Below are 24,515 nucleotides of genomic sequence, written 5' to 3'. Positions count from 1 at the left end.
TCCAAAAGTGCAAATGACTTTTTAAAAAAAATTTTAAAAAAATCTTTAACATTTTTATTTTAAGTTTTGAATTCCATATTCTATTCCTCTCTCCCTCCCCTCCCCTCTCCCTGAGATGGGAAACAATTTGGTTTAAGTAATACATGAGCAATTATGTAAAACATTTCTATATTGGTCATTTTGCACAAGAAGACTTGAATTAAAAATAACACAAAACAAAAGAAAGAAAGTGAAAGAAACTCTGCCTCTCTGGAGGCAGATCTTATACTTCATCATTAGTCTTTTGGATCAATGTATTGTGAAAATAGCTAAGGCATCCCTAGCCAATCATCTTCTAATATTATTGTTACTCCTGCTTCTGCTCACTGCCTTGTGCATCAGTTCACGTAAGTCTTTGCAGGCTTTTCTAAAATTGTCTTGCTTGTCATTTCTTTTTTTATTTTTTATTTTTTATTTTTTTTTAGGTTTTTGCAAGGCAAATGGGGTTAAGTGGCTTGCCCAAGGCCACACAGCTAGGTAATTATTAAGTGTCTGAGACTGGATTTGAATCCAGGTACTCCTGACTCCACAGGGCCAGTGCTTTATCCACTGCACCACCTAGCTGCCCCTACTTGTCATTTCTTAAATCACAATAATATTTCATTACAGTCATATACCATGACTTGTTAAGGCATTCTTCAGTTGATGAGTATCCCTTTGATTTCCATTTTTTTAGCAACCCCAAAAAGAGCTGCTATGAATGTATTTGTACAGATCCCTTTTTTTGGCTGTCTTTGGATTATAGTATACCTAATGGTATTATTGCCACAGGCACAGTTTTATTTCCCTTTAGGAATAGTTCCAAATTGTTCTCCAGAATGGTTGCATCAGTTCACAACTCCACCAACAGTGCCTTAGTGTCCCAGTTTTCCCACACCCCCTTCAACACCCAACATTTTCCTTTTTTGTCATATTAGCCACTTTGATAGGTGTGAAATAGTACCTCAGAGTTGTTTTAATTTGCATTTCTCTGATCAGTAGTGATTTTGAGCATTTTTTCATATGATCATAGATAGCTTTGATTACTTTGTCTGAAAATTGCCTGTTCAGGTCCTTTGACCATTTTTCAATTAGGGAATGACTTGTATTTTTATGAATTTGACTTGGTTCTCCATATTTATTGAGCCATGAGCCTTTATCAGAAATACTGGTTGCAATAATTTACCCCCAGTTTTCCATTTCCCTTATAATTTGGGTTGCATTGGTTTTGTTTGTTGCAGATGGCTTCTTGTCCATTTTCCCTTCAATGGAAACTGTTATGGATGAGATGATCCTTAGAACTCCTCAGACTTTTGGGTTTTTTTTTTAATTGATGACAGAATAGACTGTCATCTATCTGGAGTTTTCCTTCTGCCATTCTTGTCTGAACCACAACTTTGGCATATTGTCTGGGGGGAAGGGAATGGGGTTGGAGGGGAGCAGGGAGAGCTCTTGTTGCTTTATCCCTTAAGAATCTCTCCTGTTGGTGTCCCCTCAGGTACCTAAGCCTTATTCAGGCCCAGTCAGGCTTCATGCATCCAATCCAAATTTGTCAACGCTAGATTTTGGGGAAGACAAAAATTATTCTGATGGCTCTGAAACCTCATCAGAATTTTCTAAAATGCAGGAAGACCTGTGTCACATTGCACACAAAGGTAAGTACACTGATTTTTTTTTTCCCACTTAATATACTCAATGAAACATTGCTAAAAGCATTTCTCAATATGGTGTATATAGGACTTGACTGCTGGTCATCCTTAGCTCTTCTGAGTTGGTGGTCTTTCTCCAACCTCTGCATTTTTTTTTTACTTATTTTAGGCAGTGGGGTTAAGTGACTTGCTCAAGGCCTCCCACAGCTAGGTAATTATTAAGTGTCTGAGGTGGTATTTGAACTCAGGTCCTCCTGACTCCAGGACCAGTGCTCTATCCACTCCTCCACCTAGCTGCCCCTCCCTATGCATTTTTTGAACACAAGAGAGTACATGACTGGACACAACCCTTCCATATGTATTTGTCTATCCCAGCCTTCTCTAATCATCATGCCCATAAATTCCTGCTACTTTAATGAAGCATTAAAGCAAAATAGGTAAAAACTTGCCCCATTCTCAGGATCAAATGTGACCCTTTTAAAGGCATAGTTCAGTGGATCTGTGATCTCTCTGATACCATGGTTCTCCTTCCAGAGTCACCTCTGGTGGTTTGTCCCTCCCTGCCCAGCTTGTGAGATCCTTGTCCTTCACCTTCACCCCCACTGGGAGAACCAATATATGGAGAACCTCCCTAATTTCTCTTTTCCTCTTAAGGATCCACAGCTTGTTAAGGCATTCTCCAGTTGATAAGTGTCCCTTTGATTCCCAATTCTTAGCCATTGCACTGTCCATTGGTCGTCTTTGGCCTATCCTTCTTGCTTATTTATTCATTCAACCAGTTAACATTTATTAAGTGTGTGCCAGAAAGCAGAAGCCCATCTGTGCCCTCAAAGCTATTCCAATCTAATGGGGGAGACAACAAGCTAACAACTCCATACCAAGCACTTGATGGACCTTTCTCCAATGGAGCCCTTCCTAATCCGCATTGATAATGTGCTGCAGCCTACTCATGCCCCTGTTCCTCTTCACTGTCCTCTGGGCAATTCCCATCTCTATGGGTCTTGGGCCTAGGCCTATTGGGACCTTTCACATGCATTTTACAGAAGAGGAAACTGAGGTTCATAGAGGGAAAGAGATTTGTCCAAGTTCACATAGGTCCATATGAAAAAGAGCCAAGATTTGAACTTGAAAACTGCTTTTCAGTTCATTAGAAGCCTCCCTGCTCCAATCTGGGAAGAATCCAACATTAAAAAGGAGGGCTTTTGTATCAAGGAGTTAAAAGATTTGGCCATTTATTGGGTCCTCAGTCTCAACCTTTGAGACAAGATCTCCTCAAAGGCCTTTCTTTGCAAAGTGATTTCCATTTGTTAATTTATCTTCTCTTGCAAGGACCCTGAGAAGGAAGTGTTGTTATCTCCTTTTTTTGTGACTGGTAAGGATCTGAAGTAGGATTTGAACTCGGGGCTTCCTGACCCCAGGCCAGTGCTCTACCAACATAATGCCTGCTAGTAAGCAGTACTTGTTCAGTGAGTGAGTGAATAAATGAATGAATGAATGGATAAATGAATGTGAATGAATGACTCCTCTTGGGACTTTTCCTTGTGCCTGAGGCTACCCTCCTCTGGCAACCTTGATTATCCTTTGTCCAGGTGGGTGCCTTTCACCTTGGCATGTTTGTGGCACTGATAGTCCGGTGCTAGTGTCCTACCCTAGTCCTAGGTCTGGCAAAGGAGCGGCTCTGGAATCCTGGGAGAGTGGCCTTGTTGCACTGGTCCAGCTTCCCAGTGGGAAGAATCCCACTGTTCTTGTCTCTGTTGGGTGGGCCAGCTTGGTGGGAAGCATTTCAGCACATTCCGGAGTAGAAGAAAGGCCTCACTCAGCTGCATTTTCCCTAAGATTTTAGATTGAGGCTTAAGCCACCAACAGCTACCACCACAGCCAGGGTTTCTTCTTTGTTTTTAACCTTGCCACAGTCCTCATTGTTGAGCATCATGCTTTAAAAAAAATCCATCCATTTAAAAATATGGAGCCCCCAGGTGGCTATTGGGGGGGGGGGGGGGGGGGCGGATCAACCCAAGGAGAGGAAGGGACATCGGCCAGCCATTGTCCTGGCCAGGGTTTGTCCTTTATCTCTGACTGGCAATAGGGAGGCTGTGGGCCTCCTCCACTCTACTCGGTCTGGCCATGGTACCTGCACAACCAGTATCTCTGGGCACTCTTTGAGAGGACGTTGATACGTCGGCAGTATGAGACAGGACAGCAAAAGCTGACGGTAATCAGCACCCACAAGTCTCAGCATCTGTCACACAATGCTGATGTCTGTTGTCTCTCCAACTGTGCTTCATTCTTGCAGCTTTTAAAATGAACTTTGTAGTCTCCAGGGAGTCTCCCCTCTTCAGAAGAGGCCCTTAAGTTAGCAGCCTCCCCACCCCAGGAAGCTCTTAGTTTGACTCTAACCACTTTCCCTCTCCATCTAGAACCTTCTGATTTCCCAGTGACTCAGCCCAAGTAGATCTAACTTGCAGAGCCACCTCTTCTCTAGTATCCCTTAGGGCCTTTGGAATTCTCCTGCTCTCACTTCTGCTCTCAGAGAAAGGAGGATGATAATAGGGGACCAGCAGGTCTTAGGCCAGCTGCCTCCCCCCCAGGGGTTCTTGCCCTGCCCTTGCCTGAGAAGGGTTTCTGTAGGGTTGCCTTCACCTTATCTCTAGGAACTTGGGAGCAGCTTCACCAAAACACCCCTGGGTCTGCTCAAGGAGAGGCCTGCACCTCACGTGGTTTACTTGGGAGTGATTCAACCGACAAAAATCCAAAGCTTAAACAAAGCAAATAACTTTGAATGTGGTTTTATAAAAGGTCCTTTAAATAGAATTCCTTCAGGGTGAAGGTAGAATGGCAGATGAGGCATGCCAGCTTAGCACCCAGAGGCTTTTAAGAAATTCTAGTTGATGGATTGATGAATTAATTCAAACCTTGACTCAATCTCTGAATGGCTATAACTTGGAAACAAGAAGATCTGAGTTCAAAACCTGCCACAGTTTCTTACTAGCTAGGAGACCTTGGACAGATTATAGATGTCTCTGGGGATCAGTTTGAGCTATCAAATGAGAGATTAAGACTTGATAGACTCTGAGGTTCCTTCCAATTCAATATCTGTGATCCCAGAAGTCCCTTTAACTAGTTGGAGAATCTTAGCAGTCATCCTGCCTCCCCCCCCCCACCCACCCATTAGCTTGGTTTTTAGGATTTTTTTGTTTGCTTTGGGGGGGGGGCATTGGCAAGGCAAATGGGGTTAAGTGACTTGCCCATGGTCACATAGGCAATTGTTAAGTGTCTGAGGCCATATTTGAACCCAGATCCTCCTGACTCCAGAGTCAGTACTCTATCCACTGCACCACCTAGCTGCCCCTCCCTGTTAGCTTGGGAGAAACTGAGGCCAGGAGCAGTGAAATGAGGCATTCAGCTGGGAATCAGCGGACCCAGGACAGGGTTAGAACCAGAGGCTCTTCCCAGTCCCTGCTTTCATCTTTCCTCGCCTCACATTCTCTGTCTGGGAGATGAAGGCTTGGTCTGGAGGAATGACTGGTGAAGTCCTTTCCAGGGCCAACACGATTGATACAGTTGTATGTGTGTGTGGTGGGGGGATATGTGGGATATATGTGCATATGTAGATTTTTTTCTTGGTTTGATGATTCACATCTTTGGCACCTTCCTCAGCCCATAGTCCATTCATACCATCTATCCATGCAACTTATGACATGAGCTCACATAGGTCCTCCCAAGGGGGACCACCCACCCTCTTGAGTAAAGATTCTTTATCTTTTCTATATCCTGGGCCCCTTGGGCATTCTGGGGAAGCCTTTGAACCCATTCCCAAACACGTTTTTAAAAGCAAAAAACAAAGGACATATGATTACAAAGATGACTACTTCTCTTGGAATCAGAAAAAAGAACGTTATTGTGGTGGGTGAAGAATGGTGGCCCTGGATCTTTGCTATGGAATGGGCCCCGGGCACCTCAGGGCCAGCTCACTTCCTCTGGCTACTCTCAGGGTCCTCCCTTGGTGTCCCTACTTCTCTGGTCCCTGCTTCTTCTCAGTCACCTCGTGATCTTGGTCACCCTTTTACTCTGGGTGGCCTCCAGCCTTCATTCTTTGGACACTGTGCCACGTGGGCTAATGCCCGTAGAGCACCATCAGACCACACTGTCCTCAGGAATCGAATCACAGTTTACACTGATTCAACACAAAGCACTTTATGACTGTTATTTGATCCAACAACCTCAGGACACAAATACTTTATTATTTCCAGTTTACAAGTGAGGAGACTGGGATGATAGGGGTGCAGTGACTTGCCCAGGGTCACACAATCAGTAGAAGTCTAAGGCAGTCCTGCAGGAAGTACGATTGGAAGGAGGCCAGGGAAGCAAAGCAGTGGAAGTCACAGGGTGGAGCTTGCCAAGCGTGGGGATCAACCCGAGCAAATGCTTGTTTCGAAGAAGACCCTGACATCAGGGAGGTGAGGCCATCAGATGCACATGAATTGGATTTGAGTGAGGGGGACTGGGCTAAGTCCCCAGCCTCACTTTTTCCTCCAGATCCATCTGGGTCCAGTGACCAGATAGGAATCAAGATAACTGGAGATGGTCCTGGATGTGAAGCAGTTCAGGGTGAAGTGGTGTGTCAGTGTCAAGTGTTTGAAGCTGGATTTGAACCCAGGTTCTCTGACTCCAGGGCTGGTGTTCTACCCACTGCACTAGTGTTGTTCAAGGTACTTCAAGACAGCAGTTGTTGATCAACTGATCAGCATTTATGAAGCCCCTGCTGTGTACCAGATACGGGGATGGGAAGAAAGGCACAAGATGTAGTCCCTGCTGTTGAGGAGCTCACAGTCGAGTCAGGAGGACAGCAGACCAACAACCTTACACAGACACACTCTGGCCAGGATAAATTGGAAATCATCCACCCAGGGAAGTTGTGGGAAGCTTGGGAGAAGCTTTCTGGAGCAGGTCGGAAGCCAGAGAAGGCTGGAGGGGAAGGTGAGGAGGGATAGCTGTCCTGGTGGGGGGCACAGCCTGAAAAAGTATCTGGAGAATGGAGATGGACAGTCTGGTTGAAGAACAGTCTGGAAGTCACTGTCTCTGGAGGGAACAGTCTATGTGAGTTGTGGTTCAGAGAAGGGAAGGGGTAAGGGAAGGAGACTGGACGTGGACTCCTTATGAGGTGCTTTGAGAGCCAGGGGAGTTTGTATTTTATCCTGGAGGGGAGAGGAAGCCACCGGGACTTGGGGCTCAGGCCTGAGCTCCAGGAAAATCCCTTTGGTAACTGAAGAGGCTGAGGCTGGGAGGCCACAGGCCATGGCACTAGTGAGGGGAGGAGGACCTGGGGAGGGGGCTGCAGCCAGGGTCATAAGAGAAGGGGGTGGAGTCAAGAGAGTCTGCAAAAGAGAAATCCATAGACTTTGGCCACCACTCAGCCCTGGGGTGGTCAGGACTCCTGCGAGGAGCCTTGGACCAGTTCTGGAAGGTAGGAGGGGGAGGACTTAGGCCAAAGAGAAAGAGAATGAGATCTGATACGAGCTGAGTGGGCCAGCTGGGCCGGGGACCAGCTCTAAATATGAATGTAAGTATGAAGACTCTACAGGCCAGAGGAGGGAGTTTATAGTTGACCATTTTCTACTTAAACTCTGTACTGCACATTATCTGGTATGTAGTCAGGGCTTAATAAATGCTGATTGAATCATTTGGAAGTTAGCGTCTGATGCAAGTCTAAGGACTGCAAGTTGAACTCTATTAACATTTCAGAAAAAATTATGCCATCCTATTAAAAAAATGTGATCTACCTATTTTTGAAAGTATATATCTATTAAGTGAGGTATTCCTTTACATGGCATGACAGTTTTACACAAAGCTGTTTTTCATTTGGCAAACTCTGGCGGATGCCTTCATTAACAGCACTTTATTGATTGTTGGCAGAGGGGGATCCTTCTGCCACTGCGACCGAGTTGGTGCTGTTCTAGGTATCATCAGCTGTGGGAGGGGCAGATGTGGGTCTGAGGCTGTATTTCACTAACATAGGTAGGTAGTAGCCTTGAATGCTTTCTGACAAGCCAGTTCAAGGTCATTGGGCAATGACGGGCTGCTCCAAGATCCATGTTCTAAATAAAGGAAAATGTTTATGTTCTTTCTTTAAAAGTGAGATGGGGGTGGCTAAGTGGTGCAGTGGATAGAGCACTGGCCCTGGAGTCAGGAGGACCTGAGTTCAGATCTGGCCTCAGACACTTAATAATTACCTAGCTGTGTGGCCTTGGGCAAGTCACTTAACCCCACTGCCTTGCAAAAAAAACCTTAAAAAAATTAAAAAGAAAAAATGAAATCAGAGATGGTTTGGTCCCTTTTGTTTGCCTGAGGTCAGACAAGGGAAGGGACTGTCCCAGTGTCCACACGAGTGACAGAGTTGGGATTTGGACTTGGGTCCTCTGACACCTCATCTTGTGCTTTTTCCACTCTACCACTCTTGGGAGCCAGTGAGATTTTGAAATGAGACTAGGAAGGATGCATTGTCTCTGGTGTTTTGTGAATACTAGAAAACAAGCAAACAATCAAAAAAATCCAAACCATTCTTAAGACATTGCATAGACTTATATATTTGCATAATTGGTTATAACTTGAAATATTCTCAAAACAAGGAATTTGACTGTGATGAACTGAAGTCTCATTTCTGGCATTTGGGGCTGACTCTAAAAAGCAGTTTGAATTGGAGACTTGGTTCCCCTCTTCGAGGTGATAATTGCTGCTAAGACAGAGACTGTGATTGTCTGACTCTCTTGCCAGGGACATGAAGATGTGTTATCACTAGGACCTTTTGATCTTTTTTTCCCCCTACTTAAAAAATAGAACCTGCTAAGAACAAATAAACAGCTCTGAAATCATTCTGTGAATAAGAAATAAGAACAGGTCCATGAGAGAGAGAATGTTCTTGAAATGTCTAGACTCTGCTTTTCCTATTACTTTGGACATAAACACAAAGGTCCACAAGCATCTTTAGAAGCCAAGACTTATCCCTTCAGTTTCTTTGACCTTCAGATAGCTGGTCAGGCCGAGCAGTGGTCAGAGCAGATAACATCTCAGATACTGTCTCTATGACCTTGGGCAAACCATTGAACTGTTTTAGTTGTCTTATCTGTAAAATGGGGATTAAAAATCCCCTCTACCTCCCCGGGTTGTTGTGAAGACAAGAGAAGATAATGTTTGTCAGGAACTTTGAGAACAGTTAAAGTGCTTTGGAAATGCTAATCATTATTATTGTTGTTGCTGCTATTGCTACCACCCCAGTTAAGGCTTTCATTATCTGGGCTTATTAACACTTAAATTGAAGCTTTGGGGGGTTCTGACTTTTTGAAAATGGAGTTTAAGATCAGGCAAAGTAGAACAGAAAGAGGATTGTTTATGAAACTGCAAATCTCCATTCAATTATACTTTGATTTTCCTTTTAAGTGTAGTGTGGGGGCGATTTACCCATTTGGGAAATGGAGCCTGGAAGAATAGTGTCTCACATGTCATTTGTGCTCCCCTTTCTCTGTGCTGTTTCCTATTCCTTACCTACTTCACACCACAAGTTCTAATATGTTTCCAAAGTGGGAAACCAGTCTCATAGGATCCTAAGAATAGCCCTCATGTGGAAGGAAATATTTCTTGTTGCTACTGTGGGTCCTGAACCCCCACTGGTGTAGTTCCCATTTATACAAACTCAATCAGAGTGAAACCAATGACTCTTAACCATAAAATATTTATGTAAAAAAATGAGGCAAAAGCAATAATAGAAGGCAAGAGCAGGGATAATCAAACATCACATTTATTAAGCAGAAGGCAAAAGAAAATTATAGACCACCTATAAAGTTGAGTCACACTCTTCCACCAATGCATAGAGTATCCATGGGAGAGAGAGAGGACATGTGTGTTTATAATAGACCCTCCTGGGGAGGGACCTGAATGAGGAAGCATCTCACAATTCTGGAATGCAGACCTAGAGAAGCCCTGCACCACAGAAAGGTGATTCTCTGATAAACCTCCTGATAGGTGAAGTTAGTTCCCTTCTGCTTTCTAGCCAATAGATCAGTGATGGCCCCTTTAGTTCAGAGCCACATTTAATAGGACACTAAGAAAATGTTAGGCTCCTTTAGCAACGCAAGTGTGAGTCTAGGTGTGTGTATAAATGATATGTGATTATAAAATATATATGCTCACACTTACCTATGAATGTCTAGAAATATGTATAATATCTATATTTGTTTTTCTATATAGAGATACACTCCCATTGCATTGTTTGGTGACAAGTCATTCTCTTGAGCCAGAGAAGTCCTTGGGCAGTTTGGACAAGCCCATCCTGCTTTCCATTCCACAGTCTGCTTTCCCTCCTGGGGTCTTCTCCAAAAGCCCAGCTTATAACAAAACCAAATACAAAGCAGGCTCTGCCCTCCCTCTCTCCCTCTCAGACTGTAGAAGGTAGGGACAGGCAGGGAGGAGCTGCCTGAGGTTCCCCTCTTTCTCATGATGTAGCTGTCTCTCCCCTAGGAGTGCAGCAGCCAAAGAACCCTGTCAGCTTTTTGCTAACTACCTTGCAAAATGCCCTTCTTCCCTCAGTGGGTGCCCATCCAAGCAGCTGAGGAGTTGCCGTCCCTGGCTCTGGTGACTTCCTGGGCTCAGCTTACCTAACTCTCCTATTTCTTCTGTCTGACCCTCTCCTCCTTTCTCTACTACAGACTCAAGTCATAGCCTCCTGTCAGCAGTCCTTTAATAACAATCTCATAATCCCCCCCAAATCATCTGACTTACAGTTTCAGTCATAAGTCTCTTTTAAAAAAATAAAGGAAAAACAACCAGTCACAGAAAATGAGCCAACAGACAATCATGCTGAGCTTGGTCTTGAGGCCTCTCAGTACACTCCAGTCCCCAAAGACCAGTTCTTTGTTTGCTTCTTCGAATAGTCTGAATCTCTCCTCAATATTTTATATGAGAGACTATGCATCTTCATAAGTTGGTTTTACAAGGGTTTTCCCCCCTTTTAGACAATTCACCCCCTCCTCTTTTAGCAAGCAAACTCTTCTCATCTGAAAGAGCCAGTACCTCATATAAGTACATAATGAATTCAACTTGTAACTTTCAGAGTGTTCCTGCTGGTTTGTCTTTTTAACCTGGTTTTCCTTCTGTTTTATTCTGTACATTGCTTTTATTATTTTTTCAATTATTAATCATTTTTGGAATTCTTTTTTATAAAAATCTTTTTTTTTGGTTTATTTATTTTATGTTATTATAATAATCTTGTTACGAGAGTAAACATAAGCCCTCCCCCCACCAAGAAGATGAGAAAGAATAGTGAGAGAGAGAAAAAAAGTATACTTGTCTGTGTTCAGATTCCAATAGCTTTGTCTCTGAGATGAGTTGCCTTTTTTATCACAAGTCCACCAGAGAAGTTGCTCCAATATTTTTCCCACAGTTGCTATTACTAACTGTATTTCCCTCCACTCTGTTCCTCCCACTCTCATTTATTCCCTGTTCAAAAGTGTGTTATATCTGAATACCCTCTCTTCTATCACCTACTCCCCACTTCCTCCCCCGCCAAGTTCCCCTTATCCCATTCCTTCTCATTTTTCTCTAGGGTAAGATAGATTTCTATACCCTATTAAGTGTGTATGTTTTTTCCTCTCTGAGCCATTTCTGATGAGAATGAAGGCTCACTCATTCCCCTTTGCCTTCCTCCTTTCCACTCCATTGAAAAAAGCTTTTTCTTGACTCTTATATGAAACATCTCAGCCCCTTCTTCCTCTCCTTTCCCTTCTTCCCAGTACTTTCCTTTATCACCCATTGATTCCATCATTTTACTATATTATACCATTATATTCTTCTCCTTCCTGTGCCCTGTCTATATATGCTCTTTCTAACTGCTCTTAGAAATGAGAAAGTTCATATGAGTTATCAGTATCTTCTTCCCATAAAGGAATACAAGCAGTTCAATATCATTAAGTTCCTCATAGTTAGTCCTCCTTGGCAACCCCTTCTATGATTCACCTGAATCTTATAATTGGAGATCAAACTTTCTGTTCAGCTCTAGTTGTTTCAATAGGAAAGTTTGAAAGTCCCCGTTTCAATGAAAGTCCATCTTTTCCCCTGAAAGAGAATGTTCAGTTTTGCTGGGTAGTTGATTCTTGGTTGTAAACCAAGATCTTTTGCCTTCTGGAATATCATATTCCAACCCCCATGAGCCCTTAATGTAGTTGCTGCCAGATCCTGTGTAATCCTGACTATGGAGCCTTGGTAGTTGAATTGTTTGTTTTTGGCAACTTTGAGAATTTTCTCTTTGACTTAGGAGTTTTAGAATTTGTCTATAATATTCCTGGACATTTTTCTTTTGGGATCTCTTTCAGGAGGTGACTGGTGAATTCCCTCAGTTTCTATTTTAGGACAATTTTGTTGTATTATTTCTTGAAAAATGAAGTCTAGGCTCTTTTCCTGGTTGTGACCTTCAGGTAGCCCAATAATTTTTAAATTATCTCTTCTGGATCTGTTTTCAAGGTCAGTAGTTTTTCCAATGGATATTTCACATTTTCTTCTAATTTTTGTTTTTTTTGGAAGATTTTTATTTCTTCCTGATTTCTTGAAAAGTCATCAGCTTCCTTTAGTTCCATTCTGCATTTGAAGGAGTTATTTTCTTCAGAGAGCTTTTTTTATCTCCTTTTCCAGCTGGCCAATTATGCTTTTTTTTTTAAGGCATTCTTCTCCTCATTTGCCTTTTGTGTTGCTTTTCCATTTTGTCTAAACTGGTTTTTAACATATTATTTTCTTCAGTATTTTTTTGTATTTCTCTCACCAAGCTGATGATTTGGGTTTCATGATTTATCTGCATCACTCTCATTATTCCTCCTAATTTTTCCTTTACCTCCCTTAATTGCTTTTCAAAGTTTTTTTTTTTTTGAGCTCATCCATAGCCTGAGCCCACTTTCCATTTCTCTTGGAGGGTTTGGATACAGAAGCTTTGAGTTTGTCATCTTCTGAATCTTCCATGGGACCAAAGTAATTTTCTTTGGTCAGATTGTTCTTTTTCTGTTGTTTGCTCATTTCCTTAGCCTATGGCTGATTTACCGAGCTTCCAAGGATTTGGGGTCTTTTTGGGAAACCCCACTGGGACCTTTATTCCTTCAAGGTCTTATGAGAGGCTCTGACTGCTCCCTTGCCTGGATTCAGGCGCTCCCCTCTACCCTGGAGCTGTGAGGAGGGTTCCCTGCTCAGCTATGGTGGTATGGGGGCCCAAACTGCAACCTGGATCTGAATGTGGGCCAATAACCAAGTCCTGCTCCCAGGGAGAACAGAGAGACCTTTGCAGTCTCCCCCAACCCCCTTACCATCTGTGGGCTGTGCTCTGGAAATGCAGGCTGGCTTCCCTGGTTCCTGCTGCAGGTTATCACCGCAGGGCTGCTCTGAGGCCATGCTCGCTCTGCACTCACTCTGGTGCAGCAGAGTTCTCTCACCGAGCCCCCCCCCACCTCCAAGCTGTTCTGGGTGACCCTTGGGCTGCACTATACTGCAGCTGTGGCTTTTTCCAGCCCCTGGTCCCAGTGAAACAGACCTTTCCTATGGAACTTCTGAGTTGTCTTGGACTGGGAAATTGCATCATTCAATCTTTCTGTGGGTTCTACCCCTCTAAATTTTGGCTGGAGTCATAATTTGATGGCTTTTGGAGTTTTTGGAGAATGAATTTCTCGGAATTCCTGCCTTCATGCTGCCATCTTGGCTCTGCCCCTAGTTTTAATATTCTTTTTAAAAAATTTTGAATTCCAGTTTCTGCCTTCTCCTGCCCCTCCACCACCTATTGGGAAGGCAAAAGCAGTATGATATTCCATTATATGTATGAAGTCATATGAAACATACTTCCATATTAATCAGGTTGCAAAAAAAAATCTAAACAAGTTGAAAATAAAGAAAGTGGGAGAAAAATATCTACCTGAGCCTGCACTCATTGTTCACAGTTCTTTCTCCAAGATGGATGGCATCATTCTTCATGGTCCTTTGGAGTTGCGAAGGATCATTGCCTTGATCAGAACAGACTTTGGTCTTTCACAGGTGGTCATCCTTATACTGATGCTGTTATTGTGTGCAATGCTCTCCTGGTTCTGCTCACTTCACTTTGTATCAGTTCGCATAAATCATCCCAGGTTTTCTGATGCCATCCCTCTCAACATTTTCCTGAGCACAGCAATGTTCCCCCATTAATGGGCATCTCTTCAACTTCCAGTTCTTTGCTGTGTGCTGCTTTTAAATGCTTCCAAGACTCTCTTTTCTTCATTTGTGGGTGGAGAAAACTCTGCTTCCCAATTCCCACTTCCACTCCAAGTGAGGGCAAGGGGAGAACATTGCAACAAATAAAAAAAACTTGAAAAATTTAGTCACATTTGCTACTTATCATTAGACCCAAATATACAGGTCTGTGTGTGTGTGTGTGTGTGTGTGTGTGTGTGTGTGTGTGTGTGAGAGAGAGAGAGAGAGAGAGAGAGAGAGAGAGAGAGAGAGAGAGAGATTTAAAATAAACTGGACTCAGTAGAAAAGATCTAAAGGCCCAGACTCTTTCCTTGGACCTCTTTGACTCCTAAAGCAGGTTGCTCCAGATTGACCCAGTGAAGCTTTCATGACCTGTGACCCTTGGCTATTGTGGGACAAAGACTCAACCTTGATTTGAGTGTCATTTGTGTCTTGATGTGTGTAACACTCCCAGATGTCAGTTGCCCCTTTTCTCTTCTCAATCCTTTCCCTAAGAATGCCTCCTATTTCTGACACTGTTGTCCCTTAGACTGTAAGCTCCTTGAGGGCAGGGAGTATTGTCTTTGGCTTCTTTCTGTCTCCTCAGTCCTTAGCCTGCCCTCAATAGTTTATAACTTATTTTATATATTCTCAATTTTTTAAAAAAAGTTTTTTCTTTAAATTTTCTAGTTTACTTCACCCTAAAGTCAGCTTTCAATACCATATCAAGTGAGAGGGAGAAACTGAAGCACATGCTGGAGCATGAGTCTTCCTCATCACCGTCTGCACAGATTGTGGGTCTGAAGCACGCCTTATCATCCGTAAGTTACCAATCTGTTATAGAGGCAAACTACGGAGCCATCCTGGCTGTAAGGGAACCATGGGATGTGGAGTGTTGGACCTTAGGGAAGCAAGCTCTGAAGTCAAATCTGAATGCATAAGCTTAGTAGCTGTCCAACCCCCGGCAAGTCATTTGACATACACCTGCCTCAGTTTCCTCGACTGTAAAATCAGGGTTATGGCAGCACCAGTCTTCCAGAATTGTTGAAAGATCAAATGAGACCTTTGTATAAGTTTTGAATAATCTTTTTAAAGGCTTAGCACACATCTTCCTTCTTCCTGCTCATGTTTTCTTAGCTTGTCCAGATCTTGGGTTTCATAGCGAGTTTCTGATGGAATAAACCAGCTGGATAATCATGATTTTCATTCAACAAACAAATTTAACCAGCATTTATTACCCACTTCTTGTATCCATAATTTAATATGTCAGAGCCAAAGTCAAGAATGTGTCAGAATTTAGACTTGAACCCTTGCTCTTGAACTCTCTGAGGCACTAGGAATTTCAGAGCTGGTGCTGATGTGCCCGAAAGGGGTAACTCCTCATCTAGAATTACAGTGTGGTTCAATGATGATACTCACTCACGTTTCGGTGGCAGGGATAATCACATGCATATATTGGTGGTACAGTGATAATCCTCATGTGTGTATTGGCAGTACAGTGATAATCTTCACATGTGTATTGGTGGTACAGTGATAATCCACATGCATGTATAGGTGGTACAGGGATAATTCACACACATGTATTGCTGGTTCAGTAATAATCACATAGTGGTGGGGCAGGGATAAGTCATACACATATATAGGTGGTGTAGGGTCACTTCACACCTGTATGGGTGGCACAGGGATAATTCACACACATGTATTGCTGGTTCAGTAATAATCACATACTGGTGGGGCAGGGATAAGTCATACATATATATAGGTGGTGTAGGGTCACTTCACACCTGTATGGGTGGCACAGGGATAATTCACACACATGTAAGGAATGTACAGGGATAATTCTCACACATGAATCAGTGGTACAGTAATAATTTACATGTTTGTATAGGTGATGCAGGGATAATTCATACACACATAGATATAAATATATAGATATATAGGTGGTACAGGGGTAATTTGCACACGTGCATGGGTGGTGCAGAAATAATTCACACGTATATAGCATTTCATTGTTTGCAAATCACTTTGCTGCTTACGTGGAATTCATTTGATCTCCTCTATAGCTTTTGAGGGAGTGGCTCCAATTATCCCCATTTTATAGAGATCAGATGACTTGGCCAAGGTGGAAAAAGGATGTTCTGTCCAGGAAGGAGCTCCACAGCCAGTTCACTGGAATGGGGCGTGTGTGAAGAGGAGCTACATGAAACATACCTGCCAGGGGCTGGGGGCCAAAGGGGGCATTATATGCTAGTCCAGGGCTTGATCTGAGAATCTCTGAAAAGACCATGCAGGGGGCAGCACACCCATAGATTGAAGTAACTGTCCTTGGGCTCTCTGGAGCTGGCTCTTCTGGAATGACCTGGTGTCAGAGAGAAGTGGAGCTGTGTGTGCATCTCCCTCCAGACTCAGATGAAAACACAGTGATGCTGGCTTCTCTCTGGCATTCCTATCCACTGAGGAGTTCACCAACTCCTCACTTGGAAACCCACTTCACCCTCAGGCCAATTGGAGAGTTGGCTGACTGGTTAGGACAGAAGAGGCCCTTCTTTTCCTTGTGGGATTGGCTCTTAGAATTGACCAGAGATCAGCATTTGTGGGTCTGCTCTTTTTGGCTGCAGGTGTGGAGGTGAAGGGAGGGAGAGGGAGGCAGGCCCAATGGGAGTCTCCTGGCTATCAGAAGAGAAGGCTTCCCAGCTTTTTCAATAAGATTTGCCTCTTTCTCAGAGACAGCGAAGCTAAGATGTCTGATTGGCAAGGTCAGGATCCTGGGAAAGTATGCCAGGCATAGTTACATGATTTTTGTCTTCCTAACCTCTTCCCTTTCCTTTCTCTCTCCTTCCTTCCTTCCCTCCCTCCCTCCCTCCTCCCTTCCTTCCTTGTTTCCTTCCTTCCTTCCTTCCTTCCTTCCTTCCTTCCTTCCTTCCTCCCTTCCTTTTCTTTCCACTCTCTTCTTTCCTTCCTTTATTTCCCTCCTTCCTTTCCCCCTTCTCTCTCTCTCTCTCTGTCTCTCTATCCCTCTTCCTTCCTCCCTTGTTTCCTTTTAAAGTGACCTGTGCATGTTTTAGAGTAACTTGCCTGTCATCCAAATTGACTCTCACTCAAGAACCAGACAGTGGAATTTCTAGGACCACAGGACTCCCTTTCCCTTACCCCATTGATATCCCTTAACCCTATTGCTTTCCTCACTGACCTCATCCCTCCATTTTTCTGGGAAGAGTCTTTTGACTTCCTTTGAGTGGAGAGACAAAGCACATCCCTCCTCAATGACCTTGGCCCTTCCAACTCCAGCATCTTTTGGAAATGAAGAATCTTCTAATGGGGGCGAAGGTCAGAAAGAAGAAACCAACTCCCTTTGCCTTTGAGAGAACCCTCAGATGGTAAGCCAAAGTTGGGGAACAGGGACTCCCTCAAAGGCAAAGAAAGGCTAATCCCATTGTTTGTTTACCCCTCACTATTTACCTGTTCCTGGTGATCTTCTAAGAGAAGGAAACACAATAATCCTTTAAAGCCAGGTAAGTAAGCCCACATGTAACCTCAAACAATGAATGAATCCCCCTGTTAGGAAATCTGTAGAAGGAAAGTGCTTCTACCACTGAGGCTCTGGCCTCCAGGTTAGCTGTCAGCAGGATTAGACAGGTATTAGTAGCTGGTAGGGCTGGGCTCAAAGAAGGGATGGGAGAGACTTGTTTTCTTTGTCAGCCTGGCAATAGAGTGGGTAAGAAAACTGGAAAAGTGACAGGAGGCTGTGGAGCCAGGCTGGCCAGATCTCAGGCCCAGCCTTGAATGGCTTAGAGAGTTTGAATTCCCATTTTCTATCATCTTCTTAAAAAGCTTCTGTATTGCATTTCCTCCTGATGCAAAAATCTGAACCTAGTGTCAGTACAAATTGGATGAATTATGTCACTAAAGGTTTTCTCTTTCCTTTTTATCCAACATCTCCATCCCACTGTTTGTATGAGTTTGGATATGATTCCATTTTTAAGCAGTGTTCCTAATCCACTTTCTCCATTAAAGCCCCATGTATCTGGGGTCTCCTTATAATGGGGAGGTCACCCTGAGTTCTCAAAGGTTATGTGATGCAGAGGATAAAGGCAAGCTAATTGTTTCAGGCTCAAATGATCTTGAATAAGGACTGGAGAATAAATAGATTGTACTTTTTGTTTTGGCATGGGAGGATATCTTATCTTAGAATTCATTCAGCTTTTATAAAGTACCTACTTCGTGGTACACTGGGGAGAGAAAGAGGCCAAACATGGTCTTTTCCCTCAAGGGAGCCTACAGTCTAATGATTTTGCCTAGAGGGTCTTAGCTGCAGCCCAGGAACTGGGCTTTCTTCTCTTCTCCTTTTCTTTTCTTTTCTTTTCTTTTCTTTTCTTTTCTTTTCTTTTCTTTTCTTTTCTTTTCTTTTCTTTTCTTTTCTTTTCTTTTCTTTTCTTTTCTTTTCTTTTCTTTTCTTTTCTTTCTTTCTCTTTTTTTTTTTGGTAACTGCTTTTCAATCTAATGAATTTCCTTTCTAATCCTACGTATTTTTATTTAATGGACTTAAAAGCAAGATTATAAGAAGACTGCCAAAGGGGTCATGACACATACAAATGATTTAAAAGCCCCTGAGCTAGTCCAACCTTCTCATATTGTAGATGATCAAACCAGGATTCAGAGAAGTAAAGTTGATTTGTCCACTGGTTCACAGGTAGTCAGATTAATGATCCAAGGGGTCATTGTTCAAAAAGTGCCTTCCTCCTTTGATTCGCTGTTTGAATCGAACTTGGCAACTCTCTCAGGATCAGCACAGTACATGTGCGCAGTGATTGTCCCCATGAGGGTGGAGAGACCAGTCACAATGGACTGACCCATCCTCTCAGGAATCTCTTGTATCTGTCCCCTCCAGCTCATTGATTTTGCCCTTTCTGACACATCTTTTCTATTAATGTGGCCCCAATATTTTTTTAACGTGTTCCAGGCCTTAGCACAAAATACAGACCTTAGAGACCGCTTACGTAGAATCCATGCTGAGACCTTGTTCCTCGATTCTGCTGCCGGTGCCAAGTCAAGTGATGGTCTGGCAGAGGTGGGTACGGGTTTCTCTTCTGTGACTTCAGTCCCTTCATGCATGATTCCTTTTCCCCCACCGTGCATCTCCTGCCTGAATCCTATCAGTACAAGTGGAGCTCTGAGACCCATCTAGACCCATCCTTGGTCCTTCCTCGTTTCCCCTGACCTCTCTGCCAGAGGGACTGAGTGCTATTGGGGTAGCTCTGCTTTTAAATTATTCATCAGAAGCCCTTTCCCCTTTTATTTATCTCTCCTTCATTTTCCCCTAAATACCACCACCTTCTACAGATAACAGTTGTGTGTGTGTGTGTGTGTGTGTGTGTGTGTGTGTAAGTGAGAAAGAGACAGAGAAAAGGTGGGGAGAGAGAGGGAAAGAGACAGACAGACACACACACATAGAGATGGGGTGAAGGAGGGAAGAGTAAGTAAGGGAACGCACAGAGGTTCCCTCCTATGAGATCTGGTTCTCAATTCTTTCTGTCACCCTCCCAACTCCTTCTTCAGTTTCTTCTTCCATCCCTTGAAAGATTTGATGGTGGATAATGATAGAAAAGGGGACAACTGTCTCCTTTAAAGGGAAGTTGAAGTCTCTTCACCAATTGTGCATCAGAAGGCGATTGTTTTATTATGAAATCTTCCCCCAGTTCCTCTAAGATGAGGAAAAACTCTCCAGATGGGTACGTTCCCTAAAATTAGCTGTAGAAAGGGGCAAATAAGGTAAAGGATTTTATTTTTAGCCATTTGTTGTTTATCTAAGAGGGAGCAGATTGGTTGAATGGCAGCGTGCATGGCGGTGTGCATTTCCAACCAGAGAGCTGTGTTGGGGTAGAATGGAGCCAGTCCTCAGAGTGGCTGCTGACACATCTGCATGCTTGGGCTTCTTTTCTTCCTTGGTGCATGAGTACAAGCACCGTGTTGGAAATTTATGGCATGGGTGTTGCCTTGAAATATGCTAAGCATAAGAAATGGTGTGCCCCCCCGCTTTTTTCCCAGAATGTGATTCTTTCCTGATGTCTAAAATCTGGAGTTTTATTTTCTATTTTCTTTTCTTTTTTCTTTTTTTTTAAAGGTGTGCCATTTCATTTACCTGTGTGGGCAAACCATTTCTCTGTGATGTTTCCTGTCTTGATTGTAGTCATTATGTAAGCTTTTAAGGCCACCCATTATCTTAATGACCTGTGTCTTCTTTTCCCTGGGGTTGGTCATGGACATTTCCAAATGGATGGAACACACTGTGATGACAGCTCCCTTGCTGCCAAAATAGAGGCCTCTGAGGGTTGTGGCTTATTTGTGAAGTTCAACTGTGGGTTTTCTTACTATAAGGGGAGCAGCCTGTTCTAGGTAGAGCTACAGGGAACGTGGAAACAGAAAGACCTGAGTTCAAATCCAGTGTCAGACACTTTGTAGCTGTGTCACCCTGGGCAAGTCCTTTCTGTTTGACTCAGTTTCCTTTGTAAAATAGGAATAATAATAGCACCTACCTCCCAAGGATTTTGTGAGGATCAAATAAAAAGTGTAAAGTGATCAGCCTAGCATCTGACAGCTAATAATCACTGTATAAATGTCGACTATCATCATCATCATCATCATCATCATCATCATCATGCTCATTAAATTTCCATGAAAAAATTCCTCAGATGATGGTCTCAGTCTTGGATCCTTCAGATTCCATTGGGCCTTCAGATCTTGCTTGTGGTTTGGGTCTTTGCTCCAAAGCCCAGGCGATGGAAGGGAGGGAGAAGGACCTCTATTGGAGCAGGATGAATTCTTAAGCAATATGGAACAAATTATTGCTATTATCAACCATCGGAGAAACTTGGGTTAAAGAGGTCTTGGCCAAGACTGTCATTTCTTAGTTAAATATTACCTAAGAGATATCACTGGAATGTAGAAATGAAAGAAACAGTGGTTGCTTGAAAAGGAACAGGGAAAAACTGTTCTGGGTCAGTGGGAGGAGCCCTGGACTTGTGGCACCAGAAATCCTAGGTTTATGCCTCAGGTCTGCCATTTATCAGCCTTGTGACCATGGACAGAGAAACTAATTCAATTTAATTTCACAAACATTTCTCAGGCAGCTCCTATGAGCTGAGCCAAGGGCTGAAGAGATAGAGACAAAAATGAATTAACCTCTGCCCCTTCCCTCAAAAGGTTTATAGTCTTCTGGGGTGAGGGGTGGAGATGGGAAGGAGGATACAACCTCTACAGTTACACAAGAACAGTCAAGGCAGGAGAGACCTATGGGGTCAAACTGTGGGGAGCAGGGAGATTAGGGAAGGCTCCTAGAAGGAAGTCACTCCTGAAATGAGCCTTGAGCAACAAAGGGTTCCAAGCCTGGAGTTTGGTCTGTGTAGATGTATGGAAGTGAGGAATGCAGAGTGTTCCAGAGTATGGACCAGTTTGGTTGGAGCTAGGGTTAGGAAGGGAAGGAGCAGGAATTAGACTGAAAGAGGGGTGGGAGCCAGACAATCTCAGTTTCCTCCTTTGCATGAGGTTCTTGTGAGAATCCAATACTGCAGATTTGTAATTAAAGGGAGAGAACCAGGGAGAGGAAGTAGAGAATACACATCCTTAATACTGGCTACATGTTCTCTGAAATCTTTTTCAAAGATCTGTCTTTATTTGATCATTTTTATTATTTTATTTTCTCTCCAGTAGAAGATGAATTTGGGCAGGTGGGTGGTGCAGTGAATAGAGTGCTGGGCCTAGAAACAGGAAGACCTGAGTTCAGATCTGGCCCTAGTTGTGAGACCCTGGAGAAGTCAATTCACCCTAGTTTGTCTCAGTTTCCTCATTTATAAAATGAATTGGAGAAGGAAATGGCAAACCATTGCAATACCTCTGTGGAGAAAACCTCAAATGGAGAGCCAGACACGACTGAACCACAATAACAAGGGCTTTGTTTGATTCCCTCTTTTTTCTTTGACTCCATTCCTTTCATTGGGAGAGTCCTCTTGTTCACCCTTCTGGACCATTCGGGAAAGTCAACACAAACAGCCAGTCTCTGATTGTACCAATTACTGACATTTCCATTGCACTTTCAAGTTAACAAAACATTTTCCTTTGAATATCCCTGAGGGTTGTGAAATTACGCTCTCCAGGGATGGGGACCAGACATGTTCTCTTTGGTGTCAAAGGAAGAACTGGAAGCCATGGAGAAAAGAGGCTTCATAGAGTTGATCACATGCTTATTAATCATCTACTATGGACTGTGAACTATACTGGATCAGGATTCAGCCAAATCATTCCATGCCCTCAGGGAGCTGACATGGACACAGGACAAAGACCCAAAATGTGACTTTACTGTATTAGGGAAACCCCAGGTGAAGGCACTCTTTGTACCAGTGAAGAATCTCCTGGTCACTGAGGGGAAGTGACCTGTCCAGGGTCACACAGCCAGGATAGATCCAAATTGACCTTGAACCCAGATCTTTCTGTCTTGAAGACTAGCTCTCTGTCCACTGTGCTATATATGCTTCCTCACTCATATGCTCACACACAGATTTCAAAACCCTTCAAGGTAATTTTATTGGGAAAACTAGTTGGGAGAATCAAGAAAGGCCTGTGAGGAGGGTAGCTGGGTGGTACAGTAGATAGAGCGTTGAACCTGGAGTCAGGAAGGTCCGAATTCAAATCCTACCTCATTCACTTAAGAGCTGTGGGACCCTGGACAAGTTAGTTAAGCCTTTGTCTCAGTTTACCCATCTGTTAAAATGGAGATGATCATGGCCCCTACCTTCCAGGGTTGTTATGGAGCTTAACTGATAGAATATTTGTAAAGCGCTTTTGTAGACATTAAAGTGCTATCCCAACTAATGCTACTATTTGTTATTAAAATATCATCATCATCATCATCATTATTAAGCTGATCTTTGAAGAAAGTAAGGGAGTCTCACAGGCAGAAATATGTAAGAAAAAGCTTCCTCAAAATTTCAGCTCCCGAGTAGAAAGAGCTGGGCAGCAAGTTGCCTCAGGAGACAGCTGGGAACTGCTGCCTGGAGGATGGAGGGCCTTTGATTATGGGATTCCCCCGTTTCTCAGTTGCAGAAGCTGAGATAGAGATAAGATGCTGTGAAATGGCAAAAGGACTGGCTCTCTTAACCCCTCGCCTTTCCCACATTCCGCTTTTTGTAGGTTCTGTTGTTCCCCTATTTCGTCATTTTATTAGAGTAATAACAAGGATTATAATCATTCTTCAGTGGGTAAACAGTGAGTTAATCATTCAACTGAATGTCAGAGACTTTGCTTTATTACCTGTCCTGAGATGTCGATTTGTAGCAACTGAAGATTCAAATGCAGAGCCTAAACTGGTCTGGTCATGAGTATCCTTCTGATGATATCTCACCCCAGTCATCCTGACCCAAAGCTTTTGTAGATGAGAGGACCCGAGATTTTGAGCTGGAAGAGGCCCTGAAGGCCATAGTCCAACACCCTCAAAATTGACTGACACCATCTGGACATCTGGGCTTCCACCCCGGAACGCTGCCTAACACCAAACCCAACATTCTTCTGCACCACAAGTAGATAGGACTTTGATTTGTCCTAACTCATTTTTAGTCTTTTCATTTTGACCCAATATCCTACCCTGCCAAAGTCTTTTTGGAGTCAACCCAGTTGATGCCGTTTTTCCATTTATTTACCTCTCTGTTCTGTGGCTGGCTGGACTTCACATCCTCCCCCTGTTTCTGGCCCCGGTGCTGATCTAGCAGTTGACTTCCCCAGCAATGAAAATGCCATTGTTTTGCCCCCAGGAAGCTCAGCAGTGGCCACTTGGAAGCCGAGTCTGGAATTTGGCCCTGGATTTCTTTTATGTGATTCACAGGCGTGACACAAGTAGACAGATGGCTGCTAGTTGGCTCAGTGAATGAAATTTGTCCTCTGAACTTGCATCTTCATTTCCTAGCTCCTAGAACCCCCTCCCCAGCTAGTCCCAGAGAGTCACTCTGATATCCCTTCCATCCCCCATTTTAATCTTTCCTCTTCCATTTTCCTTTTTTCTTTTTTTCTTCCACTCTCCTTGCTTTCTTCCTTTTGTTCATCTCTCCCTTTTTCTCCTCTCTTCATTTCCTCTTTCTTTCCTTTTCTTCTCCCTCTCTTTTCTCCTCCTTTTTTCCTTTCTCCTTCTTCCTCCCTTTCTCCTTTCTCCTTTTTTCTCTCTTCCTATTTGATATATGAATTCCAAGGTGCCACCTTACAAACGATGATGAGTAAATTCTCTTTAGTAGCTTTACTGCCAATGTAGATTATGACCTTTCTGGATCTGTGATCTTTCAAAGTTGCTGTGGATGAGAAATGCATCCATCATTAGTCAACCTGTTGATGACTCTCTTAGTATCGTTGAAGTCTAGATCTGGAAGAGACTTCATACATGAGGAAACTGAGGCCCAACAAGCTCAAGTGAGTTGCTGAAAATCATACAGGTAGTGACATCAGAGGTCAGTTTTGAACTTAGGTTCTCTGATGGTCACTACCACAGCAGGATAGGAGGGTGGTAGGCTGGTCTTCAGAATACAGATATAAACTCAGTCACAAGTCCATCCTTAAAGTCTTCCTGGCTGTATGTTGAGTTGA

General features: G+C 43.4%; 1 protein-coding gene across 8 annotated transcripts in view; it reads left to right on the top strand.

Moving 5' to 3' along the window:
• Nucleotides 1-24,515, top strand: part of OSBPL3 (oxysterol binding protein like 3) — a 139,910-nt gene that overhangs the window by 81,169 nt on the left and 34,226 nt on the right. For 6 of the 8 annotated variants that reach the window (XM_074195502.1, XM_074195498.1, XM_074195501.1 and 3 more), the window contains 3 exons: nt 1,517-1,673; nt 14,586-14,716; nt 18,856-18,963. In XM_074195502.1, the coding sequence (XP_074051603.1) occupies nt 1,517-1,673; nt 14,586-14,716; nt 18,856-18,963 (396 nt within the window). The remainder of the gene's footprint in view (nt 1-1,516; nt 1,674-14,585; nt 14,717-18,855; nt 18,964-24,515) is intronic. The other 2 variants (XM_074195504.1, XM_074195503.1) reach the window with 1 other exon arrangement.

This window comes from Macrotis lagotis, chromosome 7 (assembly GCF_037893015.1).
Source record: "Macrotis lagotis isolate mMagLag1 chromosome 7, bilby.v1.9.chrom.fasta, whole genome shotgun sequence".
Lineage (NCBI taxonomy): Eukaryota > Metazoa > Chordata > Mammalia > Peramelemorphia > Peramelidae > Macrotis > Macrotis lagotis.
The sequence above is the reverse complement of the archived record's forward strand: the minus strand, read 5'-3'. Positions and strand labels throughout refer to the sequence as shown.